We start from the raw sequence: 18,904 nt of genomic DNA on the forward strand, positions 1-18,904 counted from the left end.
AGTATACACAACTTTTGCGTACTATTGCTCTTCATAAAGGATCACCCTGTCACTTTGTGGGCGCAAGAAAAACTCTTAGGCCTTAGTTGCTTTAATTTCTTCTTGTTACAGATAAAAAAATTATTTATAAGCTTACGCCTAACAAGTTAAATTTTATAAAGAGTTAGTTTATAATATGTTATTAGAACCTTACCACGTGATAGAAAAATTCGATCAAATTTCTGTTTTCATTTTTATAATAAAAGGCAGAATTTAGCTTAGGGTAAAAATGATTGGATTTACGCCTAACGATTTCAATTTTTAGGATAATTAATTCATGTGACTTATTATTTTTTTTGCTCCTTGTCAATCTACTGCTTTTTACAATGTTTTATGAAAATTTTAATGATTTTTGTATAAATTTCTTTGCTTATTTTAATTACAAGTTTTGAGAATGAGAAAATTCGATCCTCTGTTGAGATATATAGTCCTACATTGGTTAGATGTGCAACTAATGTGGAGTTTATAAGGCCTTGAGCACTCCCACCCTTTGAGTTAGCTTTTAGAGTGATGTATCCCAAAGTTCTTAACAATGTTGAGATATATAGTCTCACATTGGTTATATGAGTAACTAATGTGGCTTTTATAAGGCCTTGGGCACTCTCACTCTTTAAGCTAGCTTTTGGGGTGGTGTATCCCAAGGTTCTTTACATGGTATCAGAGCCTCACCGTCCCCCACTTTAGAAGTGAAATTAAAATAAAATATCCAAAAATTGGACCTGTGTAATTTTTACGCTTCTAGCCTAAATGGCTCTTGCGTGAGGGGGCGTGTTGAGATATATAGTCTCACATTAGTTATATGAGTAACTAATGTGGCCTTTATAAGGCCTTGGGCACTCCCACTCTTTGAGCTAGCTTTTGGGGTGGTATATGTCAAGGTTCTTTACACTTATCTCTTGATCATCTTCGTACAACTTTATTCCTTCTTTAATTAGGAGCAAAGTTAATGTGTTCCGGGAAAAAAAATATTGATGGGACTGAGGTGAGAGAAAGTGAGAGAAAGTTGAAGAGAGAAAAAAAAAATTGGCCCAAATGTCAATTTTTTAGTGAAGAATCATGATGGTCCTAAATCATATTAAAAAATTTCCTTAATTAGCTCTCGTAGTTCTGTTCTTTGCTTCCTTACGCTTAAAATACATTTTATTCATATTCTATGAAGGGGAAGGATATTGTGACAACCAAGTTGTGTTACTACCAAGTGACTACCAATCTATCTTACCGTTAAATCGATTATATTGATCCAACGATTATATTTATTTCCATCTTTGTATGGTCATGATTCCCCAAATTTAATACTTTATATTTATTTTCACCTTTGTATGGTTATGATCACCGAAGCACAGACACGCAATTTGAAATTTTTTTCACGGACACGCTTCGACACGCTCGGACACGCGGTCAACATTTGGGGACACGCGGTCAACTTTTTAGGACACGCAGTCAACTTTAGGACACGCTCGGACACGTTTTTTTTTTATATTTTAATTTTATTTTGTTAATTAAATATAAAATAAATAATTTATAAATTAATTTTTTTCTGTTATGAAATTTGACATGAAAAATTAACAAAGTACAAAAAATTATTTATATTTATATTTATGTTATGAAATTTAAATATTTGATTGATTATATGACTTATTATGGACTCTTATATGTATTAAATATAAATTATATTATATATATTAAAAATTTTATTTAATATCAAAACGTGTCCCAACGTGTCCAAATATGACATTTTTTAGAATTAACGTGTCGGCGTGTCGTGTCGTGTCCCGTGTTCGTGTCCGTGCATCATAGGTTATGATTTCTCATATTTAATGATTTCACTTTAAATATGGGGAATCATGACCATACAAAGATGGAAATAAATATAACCGTTGGATCAATATAATCGATCTAACGGTGAGATTGATTGGTAGTCACATGGTAGTAACACTACTTAGTTGTCACAATATCCTTCCCCTTCTATGAAAGTATATTATAAAATGATTTTACTCTAAATTTATTAGACAAAACCTTTATATAATCTTCATAGTAGAGTCCTCTTGATAATTGAGGACAAAAAGGCTTTATAATTGAAGAGAAAGAAAAACATAAAAATATCATTGATATCTGAAGCATATACCACATTTGTGGAAGTATATTGATAATTTATGACCGTTTGGTTTAATCTCTTTCACTTTGATACGATCAATTAGGGGTGTTCGCGGTCTGGATTGGATCGATTTTGGAAGCAAAAATCATCCGATCCAATCCCTTCGATTTGATCATGTAATAATCCATTCGGTTTGAATTTTTTTTCAAATCCGATCCGATCCAATCCAATTTTTTTCGGTTTGGATTGGATCGGATCGGTTTTCGGTTTTTTGAAAATCCTAAAATTTATTTCATGATTATTGTGCAAATAACATCTTTTGTGTATATTGACTTTGTAATTTTATTTTTTTAAATATAAAAGCATCATCATTAAACGATAATATAATTTTTCCTTTTTTGGCAATGAGATATGAAGCTCCACACAAATTAAATTTTGTTAATAAGATGTGACTAGGCTTTTTCTTAGGTTTAATTGATGGGTTAATAAGTCTTTGGTTTAGAAATTTTTGGGCTATGATTGGAGAAAAACTCAAGTAAGTAGAGAGAAATTAATATATTGGATCGGTTTGGATTGGATCGACTTTCATTGACCAATCCGAAAACCGATTCAATCCAATTAAAATTTACGGTTTTTTTTCGGTTTTTGATTTTTCGGTTTTCGGTTTATTTGGTTATCGGTTTTTTGGTTCGGTTATTGCGGTTTGAATCGGTTTGGATCGGTTGATGAACACCCCTACGATCAATCAATAATTTAAGCACTCACATGTAGGGGTGTGCATGGGTCAGATCGGGTTAGGATTTTGTTCGACTCGACCCAACTTGGTTTTTATAGGTCAGGGATTTTGACCTGACCCGCTTTAACTTGATCCAAGTCAGGCCTGACTTGGTTTAAATTTTGTTGAACTAGTTCAGAACCGGGTCGTATGTGACCTGACTTGGTTTTTGAAGTGGGGGTTTCTGAAGTGGGTCAAATCTGACCTGACCCGTTTTTGACATGGTTTCCTCACAAAATTTCGTCGGAAATTTCTACGTTGCAAACGACAAAAATTTCGTCACAAAATTATTTTTTCGTCGGAATATTTTTTGTCGAAAAATTTCTACATTGGGTCAATGGATCAATATTAAAACAAGTCAGGTCTAAAACTGACCCAAATAAAAATGGGTCAGTATTTAAATCAGTTAAAAAAATATAAGTATTTATGGGTCAAGTCAAGGTCGGATCAAGAACACGACAAGTGAACTAGTTTTTTTGCACACCCCAACTCATATGATAAGTGTGTGGCGTCAGGCGTGTAAGGCAGGATGATACTGCTATTAAATTAATTCCCTTTGATCAATTACATCACTACAAACTGTATTTGACATCGTTATTATCTATAGAACGTGTTGAAAAGCCAAAAGCAAATTGGTTTCAGTGACCTAAATCAAGCTTATAAAGTATAAACTACATATATATATATATATATATATATATATATATAGCGAAGAAAAACTTTTTTTTAAGGGTAGGGGTATTAATTGATTTCAAATTGTTTAAATCAATGACTGAACACATATATAATTAGAGATGCAAAGAGTGAAGAATTTTAACTGTGACTAAGCTCTACACTCGCAATTAGTCTTATAATTGGTTCAAAGAATTGAAACTTGTAAAGATACTCTATGTAAATAGGGTTAGAATCCGAAAAAAGAAAAGAAAAAAAGAGATGCGTACGTTTTGTTTCAATTTTCTATACTAAATCAAAATTAAAAAAGTGGTTTGGTTCGAATAAATTGAATTGATTTTAAAAATGGTTCGGTTTTTGAATCAATTCGAAAAAAATATATGGTGCTGTTGAATTTGATTCACGGTTTGATTTGATTTATTTAATTTTTTCACAATTATGGTTCGCCTAATCGGTAAAGTAGTTCAATTCTTAAGTTGAATCAATTTGATTTATTTAGTTTTTTCACAAGTATGGTTCGCCTAATCGGTAAAGTAGTTCAATTCTCAAGTCGAATCAATTTTGAAAAAATAATTTCAGCTCTTGCACAAATCCGAAAAAAACGGATGGATTCTTAAATTGATTAAAAAATGTATTTTTTTGTTGTTGTTTTTTTTACGGTAAGATATATTAACGATATGATTCGATTGATTTAATATATAATTCATCTTCGGTCATTGAAACACTTGACAACTAAAAAAGTATTTGTTTTGTTTTTGAAGAAACATGGACGTAGAAGTGTTGGAAACATACATATTTTTCACATTAGATCTAGAGAACAAGGATGCATGGGTTCACACTTCACACTTCATCACAAGCCCTATATTTGCCATGTGAACTATGCTACATGTTCCCACACCACAAATTTAATGCTCTTAAAAGCAGCATGGCATATATCTGCAGCTGCTTTGTCGAATATTGCAGTAGAAAAGGAGAGCTCCATAGAGAGAGAGAGGAGAAGGTTAGAACAATTCAAAGGTGGGTCATTTCCCTCAAACTCAATCAATATCTACATATTTTGGCACAAGGGGCAAAAGGGGTGTGTGAAATTGTCGAGTTGCAACTGTGCAAGTCCTTGTCACAACCAATGGTTAGTGAAATAGCAATTATAGTCACACACTCACACAGTACCACTTCTTTCGGCCCGGCAATGTTTGGCCCACTCATTAATTGCTGTTTTTGAGCACAGAACCTATTGCAATTTGAGTTTGACTGCGACTTGTGGCCATGTGGGGTAACTATTTCTTTTGATAATATAAATAAAATTCATGAGCAACTTTATATATATATATATATATATATATATATATATATATATATATGAGATAAAATTATTTCATATATACAAATAAAAGTATATGAGACTAATGTGAGATAATGTAAAGAGAAAAGAGAAAAAAATATGAATCGCACGTATTTTTATGTATGTGTAAGAGATAAAATTACTTCTTACAATATGAGAGACAATAAACCTATATATAAGAAAAATATTTTCTCATGTTATAGGAGAATTATATTATGCTATAAGTGATTTTTTGATTTTTGTGCAGTATTTTTTTAATAACGTGAGTCCCACACAAAATGTGTTTATAGTGTAATCAGAAAAAAATTTCATATTGTATGAAAAAATTATATATATATATATATATATATATATATATATATATATATATATGAAAAATATTTTCTCATGTTACATGATAATTCAATTATCATGTGACACTTCGATTTGTGTGCAAATTTTTTTTTTCTTTTTTTTTAAAGAGTAAATACCCTTTTTTGTCCTCAACAAATTTCACGATGTCCGCTTTAGTCCCTAGCAAATAAAAAGGCCCATCGTGGTCCCTAAGAAATTTAAAATGGACCAATTTAGTTGAAATCGTGGTCCCTCACAAATTCAAAAAAGACTCATATTAGTCCTTAAAAGGACTAAAATGGATCCATTTTGAATTTCTTAGGGATCATGATGGGCCATTTTATTTGCTACGGACTAAAACGGGCATCGTGAAATTTGCTGAGGATAAAAAAGGGTATTTACTCTTTTTTAAATAAATATGGAGCTCACCCTAATTGAGTCACAACATGATAATTCAATTCTTATACGGCATGAGAAAATCAAATCTCATATATATATATATATATATATATATATATATATATATATGGAAAAGTATTTTTACAGCCACTTTAAATAATGTTATCTACAGTTACCTCTCTTTAACAAAGTACGACCGGTCGTACTTAGTTATAATAATAAAACTGCTCTTTTTTTCTCTCTCCTCAGACACTATCAGCTGACGTGGCGGAGAGAGCAAATGTATTTTTAATGTACGACCTGTCGTACTTAGTTAAAATGGTAGTTGTAGACAACTTTATCTAAAGTGGCTGCAGAAATATTTTTCTTATATATATATATATTTCTAACAATAATGAAAGATGGCAGTGGGGGCCATGAAAGCTGTGGTTGCGTAAGAAGCACTGCGTTTGCAAACAACCCCAACCGAACCAATTGAAGGCGTGAAAAATTCACCTGTCGAATAATAGGCCTTCGTATTATGATCTGCGTCTCATAAGTTATTACTCAAACCAGCTCTTTTCGGATGAAAAGTTGAAATTATTTAGGGTTTTGTCGGACATGTGTGCATGCATATGTGCTTGGACTTTTATTAGAGGTTGTCACACTTTGGAATAAGAATACGGCCCTCGATATGTTAGATATGGAGAACCTTGAACTGATTAGCCATAATAATAATTCTTCCCTACCCTTTTTTTTTTCTTTTCTTTATGCGGTTCCCTTTATTGTCAAGTTGCTTATGCGTTACAAAACTTAGATCTGCATTTTTTTTCTTAATAATATTGTACTTTGTATTTTGCTAAAGTAATGCTATAAGTTCCCTTCTTCTGTCCTTAATTATTAGTATATTATAAAGATACGCTAAATCAAGTTCAATAGTACATTGATTGGATTTTATATTATGGTTATTACAAGCCACTGGGAGAGGAACTTGATTCGGCCTGATCTAAATTCACAAACCATAATTTCAGCTTTAAAAAAATACTAAAAAGAATTGTTCAAAAAAAAAATTACTTCTCGTAAAAGATGTTCGTGATTTATTTCAAAAAATCAAAAAAGTACACATACACCGTAAGCATGATATGACGAGGATACGTTTTGATTATTAAGCAAACGATTAAAAAATATTTTTGAGCCAATAGGCATTTATTTTTGTGATCTCCAAATTGTGCATTCATATCTACTTACCATCCAAGTATCTTTACATCAAAAAAAATAAAAATCCATAAACGCTAATTTTCTCAAACGAAGATTATATATATAAGAAGATTATAATTACTATCATTTTTTTTTATTGTCTCTTACTATTAATTTGTTATCTTTGGATTAAAATCAAATCAACGGTTACAAAATAATATCAAGTAAAAATTGTTGATTTAATTTTAATCCAATAATAACAAAATTGATAGTAAAAAATAATAATAAAAATGATAATAAATATAACCTATCTCATTGATGGAGCCACTTTTATAAATATAAAATCTGATATCTTGACCTCATTAATTAGTACTAATCAGCCGGTAAGGGCACAAATAACACAAGCTGTAATTCAAATCAGCAAGCTACTTATTTGACGAAATTTTGCAAGTTGTACCTTCCTCACATGATTATTTTTTCACACGTCACCTTGATATTTATTGCTTCATAAATAAGAAAAATTATGGGGTTAAAAAAAGGAACCCTTCCTAATTGGTCCAAAGTCCAAATGGCATATTCCTACAGGTGATTGCAATGCACGTTGTGCCCTGGAAAAAAGACCCGTTTACCATCTTTAAATAAATCTTTATAAAAAAAGACATTTCCAGTTGTCCAAAGCCGAAAAGAAGGTTGGGTTTTTTATTTATTTATTTAAGGATGTGTTCACTGCTAACGTAATAGTATTGCTACCTTAATACTTTTCTATAAAAATGTTACAAAAAAAAAAATGTTAGTTGCATTCTCAATTCCTATAGGGTGTTAGCGGGTGGAGTCTGATAGAATTTTAGTTTTAATAGATTAAGCTTGCGTTTAAATATATCAGCATGATTTAACATGTTACCTATTATGAATATAATTACCGATATGTGGCCTGCAAAAAAATAAAAAGTCTGATTTAAGCTGTTAGCTTGTTAACAAAAAATAAGACAACCAAAATTTATTCAAACATAATATACAATCAACAACACTAATAATTTCATAAAAATTCATAAAATTCAATGTATATCCAAACAAAAATCAATCAAAAAGTCTGTTTAATCAATAAAATGGAGTGAAATAAATTGAAGAGAGAGGACTATTATGAGTAATATAAAATATAAAATAAAAATAAAAATTAGTATATTAGACCAGCTTGGGAGACTTTGAGGCAGAATTTTTGAATTGGAATCTAAGATTTTTTTATTAAACAAGTTTTTATATAAGTCTAAGCCTGATTCTAACAATCAATTTTAGACATGTAACCCAGTCGTTCACAATCTAAAAGTCCCTTATTCATTTATCCCCTAATTCTCATGTTTGAAATATATAACAGAATCAAAGTACACAAGTAAATTTAATTATAATAAATTTATGAAAATTATGTAAATATGAATTATTAATGGTTGAATTTGTGTTCTTGAGCTCAAGTTGAAACAAAACTTAAAATGCTTAACTAGTATGAATTAAGTCCCCCAAGAAAGAATTAGATTTCTATAAAAATTAAGATTTTCAAATATCTTTTAACGATAAATGAAAAAATGCGAACACATATCTTCACCACCTTAAAAATAATTTGGAAAATCTGTACATTCCGAAAGAGTCTTTTTGAAAAAAATTGGTACATCCTAACAATATGTTATTGTAGCAAAATTAAGGTAGAAAAAAAAAATAAAGTCAAGTCATTAGATATGAGTATGAGATGAGGGATTTGAATAATTTATATGAGTTTATAAATTTAAATCTCATTGTCATTATTATATAAAAAAGAAAAATTAATTATAAGTAAATTATAAAAAAAAAATGTACATATAAGGTATTAATACTAAGTCTAATCACCAGAAACGTGTATCAATTAGTTTAATTGTAGTATCAAATTCGAACTCTAAATGTATGATTATATTAAAACTTTGATAAGAAAAGTTTTATATAACCTGTTTCAAATTGAAATAATCAAGTAATTGATTAAGGCTTAAGCGATAGAAAAATGAAAATAATACTAAGTCTGCGTGGATAATATTATCAGAAAGAGAAGCAGAAAAGTCTAAACAGCACATATTGGCTAAGAATAGACTCAAGATATCATAATGCATAGCTGGCAACCCAATCACCAACGACCAAACATTCACACATTCAATAAATTGTTTTGCCTACGTGGATTATACCAAATTCCACCACCTTAAAAACACCAATCATTGGAGTTCTTTTTTTCTCTCTCTAGAAAGTGCTATCTCTTTCTCTAGTTCCCCACTATTCATATAAAGTTGAATGCAGATCCAGTGCAGAAAACAAAAAAACAATCTCTTTGTTTGCTCATATAAGATTTGGGTTTCTTCAAAGTTTTCTCCTTTCACCCCAAAAAAAGAAAAAAAAGAGAGACTTTATTTAATTATTGGGAAGAGGTTGAAGAAAGCAAAAGAGTTTTTTTTTTTTTTTTTTTTCTGGGACTCAAAAGTTTTCTGAAATGGTTTTCATGTCTGAGATTTTGTTTACTGAAGAAGAAAAAACCGAGGAAGGAGAGTGGGAGAAGGAGAGATAAGAAGAGAAGAATACCCAGCAAGCAGAAGTAGAGAAAGATAAACAATCGATTTGATTTATTTTGATCTGCTTTTGCTGGTAATCCTCATCAAATATCATGTTGAATTTGTTTGCTTACAATTTTATCATGTTTATTGTTCAATTTCTCTCACAACCCAGATTTTTCTTTTCCCCTCCTAATGATGCACATGTTTCCTTCTATTGTTTTATTTATATAAAAATTCCATGCTTTTCTTTCATTCAGCAATAATCTTTAGCATAAAAGGGAGAAGAGCTTGCTTGAATTTTTTTTCATTTTTTTTTTCTCCTGTCTTGATTTCTTCATTGGCTGAATAAGGAACCAATAAATGTTTTTGTTCATATGGTAACCATTTACTATATTGGGTTTATTGATCTTGTGAAAAACATATATATCTATATTGAAGCATATCCTTGAAAGGTTTATCTTTCTTTCTTTCGTCAATCACTTTTTCTTTTTCTTTTTCTTGGCAACCAAACAGAAAAGTATATAACAGATTCATCAGCAGAATGATGTTAACTTTTTTTAGTGTTCATTGTTTCATCACAGGGTGGTTGGCAATGTCTGCGGCAACTATGATCAGTGATCCAATGGTTATATCAGCACCAGAAACACAATCAGCAGCTAGTATACTAGGTGCTCAGGGTGAAGTTGAATTCGCCGTCTGTGACTGTTGTGGACTAACAGAAGAGTGCACTCCAGCCTATATAGAAAGAATCAGAGAGCGTTACCATGGATCTTGGGTTTGTGGGTTATGTGCTGAAGCTGTTAAGGATGAAATTGTAAGGTCTGAGAGGCTTGTTAGCACTGAAGAAGCAATGACAAAGCACATGAACTTCTGCAAAAATTTCAAGACTTCAGGTCCTCCTCCAAACCCAACATTGCATTTGATATCAGCTATGAGACAGATTCTTAGGCGGAGTTTGGATTCTCCCAGAGTAAGGTCCACACCAAGTAGTCCAACTAAGAATATCAGAGAAATTCGTAGTTCTGGGCTTACCAGGTCTGAGAGCTACTTCTCTACTTTGTCTGGTTCTTGAAGGTATATGGGATGGGAATAGAACAATGAGAAACAAAGGGGATGCTGTATTTGATTGCTAAAAATGGAAGGGGGAAGCAGAAATAAAGACAGAAAAGTCCTGAGTTTTAAATTAGATGTTCAATTGTAGTTATCTAGTACAGAACCTTGAATCTGTTGTTAGCTATTTGAACATAATTTGCTACAAATTTTTGCTTCTCTGATGCCAGTTTCTCTGTTTTCTATTCAATTTAGAATGTTTTAAAAATGAAAACTATGTTGGTAATTGAAGACAGGCATCTCACAGTTGGTGCAGCTGAAGAAAAAGATTGGACAATGCTGCCTCAGGTGTCTAATTCTGCAAAATCTCAAAATTTGATCATGGAATTCAACTAATCTTGTCTGTACTCAAGTTGGGTTGAAATCAGTTACAGTTATTTTAAAGTGAAAAGAAAAATAAATACATCAATAATTGAGTTTCCCAAGCCGGCTTAAATAACTAATCATTGGTTAAATATAAAATTGACTGCTGTACTTTTAGCATCTTGGATGCAATGGACAATGCAGCTTATACGATTTCTTTTTAATTTTGAGCCAGTTACACATTTCAATGTGAATATATCTTCTTGTGTTATCACTAAACAATAAAGATAAGACAAAGAGTGGTTGGAAGTTGGAACAATCATGGATGTTTCTAATGTTTAGAAACCTGAAATTGTGATTCTGTGTGCCGAGTTTTCCATATTAATACTGTCTCTTGCAATGGTATATTCTTAAAATACTGAAGGAACATATCACGGGTGCATGTAAATGCTTACATTTCATGGACTATACATACCTAATGTCCTCCCTTGCAATGTATGACAAATAATTAAGCTTGCCAGCTGTCCATACTTAACTAGTCCTTATTCTCATGCATCTTCTAATAAAATATCTGGTTGGAGCTTTCTTGGTATAAACAATGGATAAATAAAATGTGGATGAAATGCTCCAAGTACCTTCTATGACAAATAAATAAATAAACTAAAACTTATTCAAAATTATCAAAGCTTTTGTTCTTTGTATGGCAGATGAGAATTCCATATACTCTTCCGCTATATAGATGGTAACAAGCTGTAAATAGAATTGTGACAAGGAAACAAAAGTAGATATGTGAATAGTATTGTACAAAGAGGGGCCAGGGGCCATCAACAATGATTATGCCTCAGGAATGGAAAGTTGTTGCACGGTCTTATCCATTTGTGATTTTCTTCAAATGCTTCCTTGAGATCTTTCTGGCACCACACAAGAGTGTGATGACAACTAGGCTTTTCTCGCTTCAAAACCAATGCCAGAGAAAATTGCTGTTATGTGATTCTTCAAGACAGAACCTTCTGGAATACCGAAAAATCTAGTATATAGCAGACCTATATAAGCATGCCACATCAGCTGTTATTATATTGGAGAAAGAAAAAAAAAAAGAATAACTTTTTGTATTTTACATTATATATTACCGATAATACATAGCATAATATATCGTAGTATCCAATGATTGATGCAACTGTAGTAAGGAAGATGCCCTCCTGGAATACAAGGACGGTATGTGTCAGGTGGACCTTAGCTTCTTGTAGCAGCCTTTCCAATTCCAAATGACTAATTTTCAATAAACATTTCCACCCTGTAAAGAACGTTACTCCTGTGTCCTGAACTAAATCACTTAAAATAACACTATATTGCTAGGCAAAGACACATGAATGAAGATTCCTACGAATTATTGTAGCACATCTAGCACTTTGTTGGGTTCTATAATGAGCAATGTTGTATGAGGTTCTCACATAAATAAAATAAAGCAAAATGAAAATTGATTTCAGCATTTTTTTTATAATTAAAAGCAAAGATTATGAAGCAAAGAAATTTTAGTTTGACCATTTTAACTTGCAACTTGGTTGTCTTACGTTGCAATGAGAATTTACTAGATAGTTCACACTTGACACCAATTGGTGTACTACACATGTAAATCTTGATCTAGTTGGACAAAGATATGAATAGATGTTCTCGACAGCTAGGATGATGGCTAATATAATATAAGAAAAATTAACTGTCTTTTTCTTTGAAAATGGTAGGTAGTTTCCCCTAGAAAAATAACGCCTGAATCACAACTCAACAAGCGTCCAAACTCTCCCAACAATTGTGTAGTTTGGTTTTTCCTTCCTTTCCGGGAAAGTAGTTTATCTAACTATTGAATATGATAAAAGGGTCCTTTCACATTGCTCTATGCAGACTAATTAATGATGATTAGCTCAAGAAATTAATTTAGTAAGCAGATTATAAAATAAAATAGCCACATGATTCATGAACCATTATTTCTTTGTCGTATGTGAGAATAATTTGTTTCGTGCAATTTTTTTTATTTAAAACCAAGTGGGCAATTATTAAGGGAAAAACTTAGGTCATCATAATAATAATGTTACCCGTGATTGAAGGTTGTCAACGAGTATATTCTCCCAAGACTTAGGCCTGCGGTTTATGCAATGGAATATGGAAAACAACTTACTAGAAAGTGCACACAACCAAGTTTGACGCTATCTCTTTTGGGTTTTTTCGTGAAGTCTTGAGATGAATGAACCTGCTCGAAGGGGATCATGGTTTTGGAAACCAATGGGTGACCATTGACTTCAAATGAGATTTGGGACAACATGAAAATATAAATGATACTAAATAGTAAATTATATTTATACTAACATATAATGTCAAATCTTAATTTAATTTCTTTTGTGTATTTTACTAACACCAATCAATTTGAATTAGTATTAACGGTACACCATTAACTAAATAACATTTACAGAATCTCCTCGATCACAACGTGCACACATTTTACATAATTAACTTGCTCTTAAAAAAAATAAGATGAGTGATATCAAAATAAAATGATGTTACAATTCGCCCCTTGTATTAAATTAAAGGGTTTTATAATTCTCATGTTGAAGGAGAATTGAAATCTCATGTTGTAGAGATAAAAAGCATTTGAGACCCATGTGTTAGAAAAAATTATATGTAGGACTCATGTCAGTACGGAAATCGAAGGGTGTGTAGGAAAATTGTAATTCTCATGTTAAATTAGAATTATAAAACCCTAAATTAAAGTCACTTTATTGTGAGTAACTTGATCTTTTAATTTATTTATTTTATTAAAAATGAAACATCTCACTTATGGTGTCAAAATGGATCGACATGATACCACACAAATTTAACACGATATGAATACATTCAATACAAACACGATACGGAATTTTACGGGTTGACACGACACACAAATAACATGCAAATTATGGGTCGAAACAGTAATTGACAAAATAAAAAAATAAAAAATATGGGTCGAATTCGTATTGGCATTACATGACACTCGACACGATATGAATTTTTTGTCATATTTTTCATTACGAATTATTTTGTGGGTCAACTCGAACATAAATTGTTGGGTCATATCGCGGGTTGACTTGCGTGTTATGACACCTCTAACTTTTTTTTTTTAATTTGTAATTTAAATTTTGTAAAATTAATTATTCATTTTTTTCTTTGATAGGATATCTCCGTATTGCTATGAGACTAGTCTCTTGAGGTGAAGGTGTTTATTAGGTAATAAAACTTTGTGCAAAATGGTCACTCTAAGATTGAGAAAAAATTTAATGTTACGAGTGTACCAAACTCGATACACCCATTTACTAAAATGGATAAAAAAAATTTCATTTTAATTCTTACTTTTTTATATTTTCTCCATGTTCCAAAAACTTTTCTCATTTAGTCACGGTGTAGGTATACGTGTTGTACCAAAAGCTTATGCCTAAGATTCAAACCCATGCCATTATAGATAAAGGTTGCTTGAGAATTCACTCACATTGTTCAATTCTTAGATACACCACAAAACATACGAATTAATTGATACAGAATTGTTCTAACTTAATTAATGGTCTCGAATTCAAATTCTAAATATGTTGTAGCTGTGTTAAAAATTTGATAGGAAAATTTTTATTACTTTTATAGTCTCATTTGGCTCAACCGCATTAATTGAATAATCAATAAGTCAACGAGCAAATCTTAAAAAAAAATCTTGTTAGATATATCTTTTTTATAATCTTAAATAATTTTTAATGTATATTTTTAAGTTACACATAAGTTAATTATGCATTTTTTATTCTTTTAATTTATTTATTTTACTCTTTTTTGGTTAGCTATTTATTCTAATTAAATTTAAAAATATTTGTACAATGCACAAGATACTTGCTGCTGTTACAGTACTACTAATAATGATAATAATAAAAATACTCCGTAAAACATATTTGGTATTACCGTTGCACTGAGTAATAGGTATGATTCTTACCTAAAATAAAATTATAAATTATGTATTTCAAAAATATATAAATATAATATTTTCTTTCTTTCTTCAAAAACATGTCAATATAGGTGTTTTATTTTTATTGGTGGATGTAAATATGACGGTAGTATATTAAAATTTTCGCATTCTTGGAAGCTCCCGTCATCCAATACTGACATATTCCATCTAGGAGAGAAAATATGAGTTTGGGCCTACGTTTAATTTTATGAATACTTGTTTTGGGCTAGGTTACGCCTGAACTTGAAACAGTTGGGACTAAGAGTTTGTTTGTATTGACTTGTTAAAATTTTTTTTTTATGACTTCTTTATTTTAAAAGTATTTTCTATAAAAGTTATAACTACTTAGATTTTTAAAAAATATTTGATTTTTGAAAAATATATTTGACTTTTGATTTCTATTTTTTTAGAAGTTAAAATTTTTAATTTCTGAAAAAAAAGCAGATTTTTGCCTTTTTTTTATGACTTTTACTTTTTTAAAAAGCATGCATCAAATAGACTTTTTTTGAGAAGTGCTTTTTCTCCTTAAAAAAAGCAGCTTTTGAAGAAAAAAAGCCATTCAAACATGCCCTAAGAGAAATGTAAGCTAGCTTCTTCTTCTTTTTTTTTTGGCGCTACACAGTGTATTTGCAATGTGGTTTTATGATTTAATGTTATTGGGCTGGGCTTACGTAATCTAATCTAGATTTTTGTTTTTATATATAGGCTATAGCCCTTATTGTGTGTAATTCTGATGAACAAATAATTTTCTTTTTTACCCAACTCCTCCTACAAAAGAAAAAGGAAAAGTAGGGGTATAAATAGGTTAGTTGGCCTAACAGAGGCCTACAACTTGATTTGACCTATTACATATAGTAAAATTAATATATACTTATCAAAAAAAGCCTATTTAGAAAATAAGATATATGTTTATTTTTTATATGTCGAACCTATAAATCTATAGGACGACTATATCATATTATTTATTTTAAATAAAATAAATAAATTATTATTTTAATTATTTTAAATAATAAAATATTATTATTTTATTTATTAAATATTCAATAAATCTAAACAGATTTAGACTTATGTTTTTAGTTTTAATATTAATATGAGTAAACTTATAATTTGTTATTATACAAGACTAATAAACCAGGTTACGCGTAAAATAATTTACCCAAGTATGACGTGGCAAAGCCTCTCCCCGCCACGTGCATTTACACCATGAGGAAAAGTATTCATGCCAAGTGCAGAGTGCTACGGAACCGCAAAGGAACATCGAAAACCCCAAACTTCTACCTTTCTGAAACCCCACTTATCTCCTTCTTCAAATCATCGGGTAAGTTCCAATATTTCTTAATTTCTCTTTGTTTTAGCCCAATTTCCACGCCAATTATTTGTAATGCAATATTTTCCCCATCAAATTCCGTTTCAAATCGTCTCAATTCCGAGTCTTTGGGTTTCGTTTCGCTTTCAAGAAATTGAAACCCTAGACAGATTTTACGTATCTGGGTTTGTGTAATTGGGAGCTGAAAGTCCACCGTGGATAAAAGATTGGAGATGAAGGCGCTAAATAGTGCAAGGCGCAGAAGGTTTCATGGGATTTTCAATGGCTTTTGCGCCATGGTTGTGTTTTTCTTCTTTTACAATCGGGAAGACATAATTCGTAATCCGCTTCTAAGGCAATCCGCATATTTGGTGAATCATCGTTTGCCTCAAAATGCGATTTTGAAAGATGGGAATTCTGTGATTCACCGTAGAATGGTTGAAATCAGCCTCAACACTTCAAGTGTAAGTGGTGAGCCTCATGAGAAAGATTTAGCTGTAAGTGGTGGTGGTGGATTTTGTACTGGATTGCTACGCCATGATGGTTATGCTAGCCCCTGTGAATACTTAAAGGCCAATCCACAATGTTCTTCTGAGGGATATCTTGATTACTTGAGGTTTTTCTATTGTAAGTGTCAGGGTTTTGGAGTGCTTGGTTATCTAGTTTTGGGTGTATGGCTTGCTGCTTTGTTTTATCTCTTGGGAAACACTGCAGCTGACTACTTTTGCCCTTCTCTTGAGCACCTCTCAAGGCTATTGAAATTGCCTCCAACCGTTGCTGGGGTTGTGCTGCTTCCACTTGGGAATGGAGCACCTGATGTGTTTGCTAGTATAGCTTCCTTTGTGGGTTCTGGAACAGGTGAAGTTGGTCTTAACAGCGTGTTAGGTGGTGCTTTGTTTGTTACCTGTATTGTTGTTGGAACTGTTTCTCTATGTGTTACAGAGAGGGGGATTCGAATTGATCGGAGATGTTTTATAAGGGATGTTAGTTTCTTTCTGTTCACTCTTGGTTCACTGCTTTTGATTTTGGTTGTTGGTAAGGTGGGTGTTGGGGCAGCCGTTGCTTTTGTATCAATTTATGTTGTTTATGCATTCATTGTTGCTGCCAATGAGATATTACGGAAACATGCACAGAGGTTGAAATTGGATGCTGTCACACCATTGCTTCCTGTCCAGGGAAGTGTGTTCTCTCTTGGTTCAGAAGAGGATACTTCTATCTATAGCTCTTTGCTTGACTTGGACACTGAGAGTGATCCTCCCCGTCTCCCTCCTTCCTTGCCACAGTGGATGTGGTCTTCGAATGTGGCAATATATTCAAACCAAGCAAGTAAAATCAATTTTTTAGATGATGAAAGGCCTCCTTGGGGTTGGAGTGATGATTCCACGGGAAACACCAGGTTATCATTCTCTGTTTCAAAGCTTTTTTTATTGATGGAGATGCCTCTGGCTATTCCTAGACGGGTAACAATTCCAATGGTCCATGAGGAAGTTTGGTCAAAACCATTTGCTGTGGCCAGTGCTTCGTTGGCTCCCATTCTCGTAGCCTTTTTATGGTGCACCCAAGATAATGTGGGTTATCAGGGTACTATTCTTACTTATAGTGTTGGCGTTGCAGTTGGATGTGCACTTGGTATTCTTGCATACAAATACACAGTTTCTGATCATCCACCGCCTCAGTTTTTGATTCCCTGGGTTCTTGGAGGATTCCTCATGAGCATAGTGTGGTTCTACATAATAGCAAATGAGCTTGTGGCTCTGTTAATAGCATTTGGTGTAATTTTCGGAATTAATCCATCCATACTGGGATTAACTGTATTAGCATGGGGAAATTCAATGGGAGATTTGATGTCAAATGTTGCATTGGCATTGGATGGAGAAGATGGACTTCAGATTGCTTTATCTGGGTGCTATGCAGGTCCTATGTTCAACACACTTATTGGTTTGGGGATCTCGTTGCTGATTGGTGCCTGGTCAAATAAACCTTCTTTGTTCGTTGTGCCTGAAGACAGTAGCTTATTTTACACCATGGGATTTCTGATCACAGCACTGCTATGGGCCCTTGTTATTTTACCACGCAACAATATGTATCCTAACAGAATATTAGGAATGGGACTCATCACCCTTTATTTGATATTTCTTTCTTTCACAGTGTGCTCTGCTATGGGGCTCATATCAGTTGCTGGTTTAAGTTGATTTTTCACAATTGATCTCCGTTGTAATCAAAATGAGCGTGGTTTCTACACGTCTTTGGGCCATGAGGCCATGTGCTATAAATTCTGTTCTGCGGACAGCTGATATATTGGGCAAAAAGAACTTCAGAAAAGAAAAAATGGGTCTCCAAATAGCTGTATTGGAGTTACTGCTTCAGCTGAAGAAACCATTTTTGTATACTTAAACATGATGTACTCTTGTACTAAAAACAAAAAAAAACATGATGTACTCATCAGTTAGATTAACAACAGGTAGTAATCTCATTACATTTTTCGAAAAATAAACTCCTAAGGATACCCACGTACTGAACCGAATTGAATAATAATGACTTCCTTAAGGCATTTGGTATTTCAGCTTTCTAACCATTGTTGTGTTTGATATAGTCTTAGCATTTTATATATACACATTAGACGTCTACATTTACTTACCAATATCATATAATTTGATATTCTTAATTTTGTATTGGATTTTCCTTTTTACATGTCGTGAAAAGCTTGATTATATTCCTTTGTAGTGTTAATTTAATTGTCTCTTAGACTGATGCATGGATCTTCAAGATCTTTTATTATTATTAGAT

At 32.0% G+C, this 18,904-nt stretch overlaps 2 protein-coding genes across 2 annotated transcripts; both read left to right on the top strand.

The window, feature by feature from the left end:
- The first annotated feature begins 9,096 nt into the window (after nt 1–9,096).
- On the top strand, nt 9,097–10,934 carry LOC133289046 (uncharacterized). The gene is made up of 2 exons (XM_061486908.1): nt 9,097–9,483; nt 9,974–10,934. The coding sequence occupies exon 2, from the start codon at nt 9,985–9,987 to the stop codon at nt 10,462–10,464; it is 480 nt and encodes a 159-aa protein (XP_061342892.1). The 5' UTR covers nt 9,097–9,483; nt 9,974–9,984; the 3' UTR covers nt 10,465–10,934.
- Nucleotides 10,935–16,072: 5,138 nt separating this feature from the next.
- Nucleotides 16,073–18,635, top strand: LOC133289043 (cation/calcium exchanger 4-like). Its single transcript, XM_061486905.1, has one exon. The coding sequence runs from the start codon at nt 16,351–16,353 to the stop codon at nt 18,307–18,309; it is 1,959 nt and encodes a 652-aa protein (XP_061342889.1). The 5' UTR covers nt 16,073–16,350; the 3' UTR covers nt 18,310–18,635.
- The last annotated feature ends 269 nt before the right edge of the window (nt 18,636–18,904 follow it).

This window comes from Gastrolobium bilobum, unplaced genomic scaffold, assembly GCF_033153095.1.
Source record: "Gastrolobium bilobum isolate Gb01-03AN ecotype WA unplaced genomic scaffold, APGP_CSIRO_Gbil_v1 utg7396, whole genome shotgun sequence".
NCBI classification, from domain to species: domain Eukaryota; kingdom Viridiplantae; phylum Streptophyta; class Magnoliopsida; order Fabales; family Fabaceae; genus Gastrolobium; species Gastrolobium bilobum.

What these genes read in the sequence shown, in the direction of transcription:
- LOC133289046 (XM_061486908.1), top strand. Translation starts at nt 9,985, where the DNA reads ATGTCTGCGGCAACTATGATCAGTGATCCAATGGTTATATCAGCACCA.
- LOC133289043 (XM_061486905.1), top strand. Translation starts at nt 16,351, where the DNA reads ATGAAGGCGCTAAATAGTGCAAGGCGCAGAAGGTTTCATGGGATTTTC.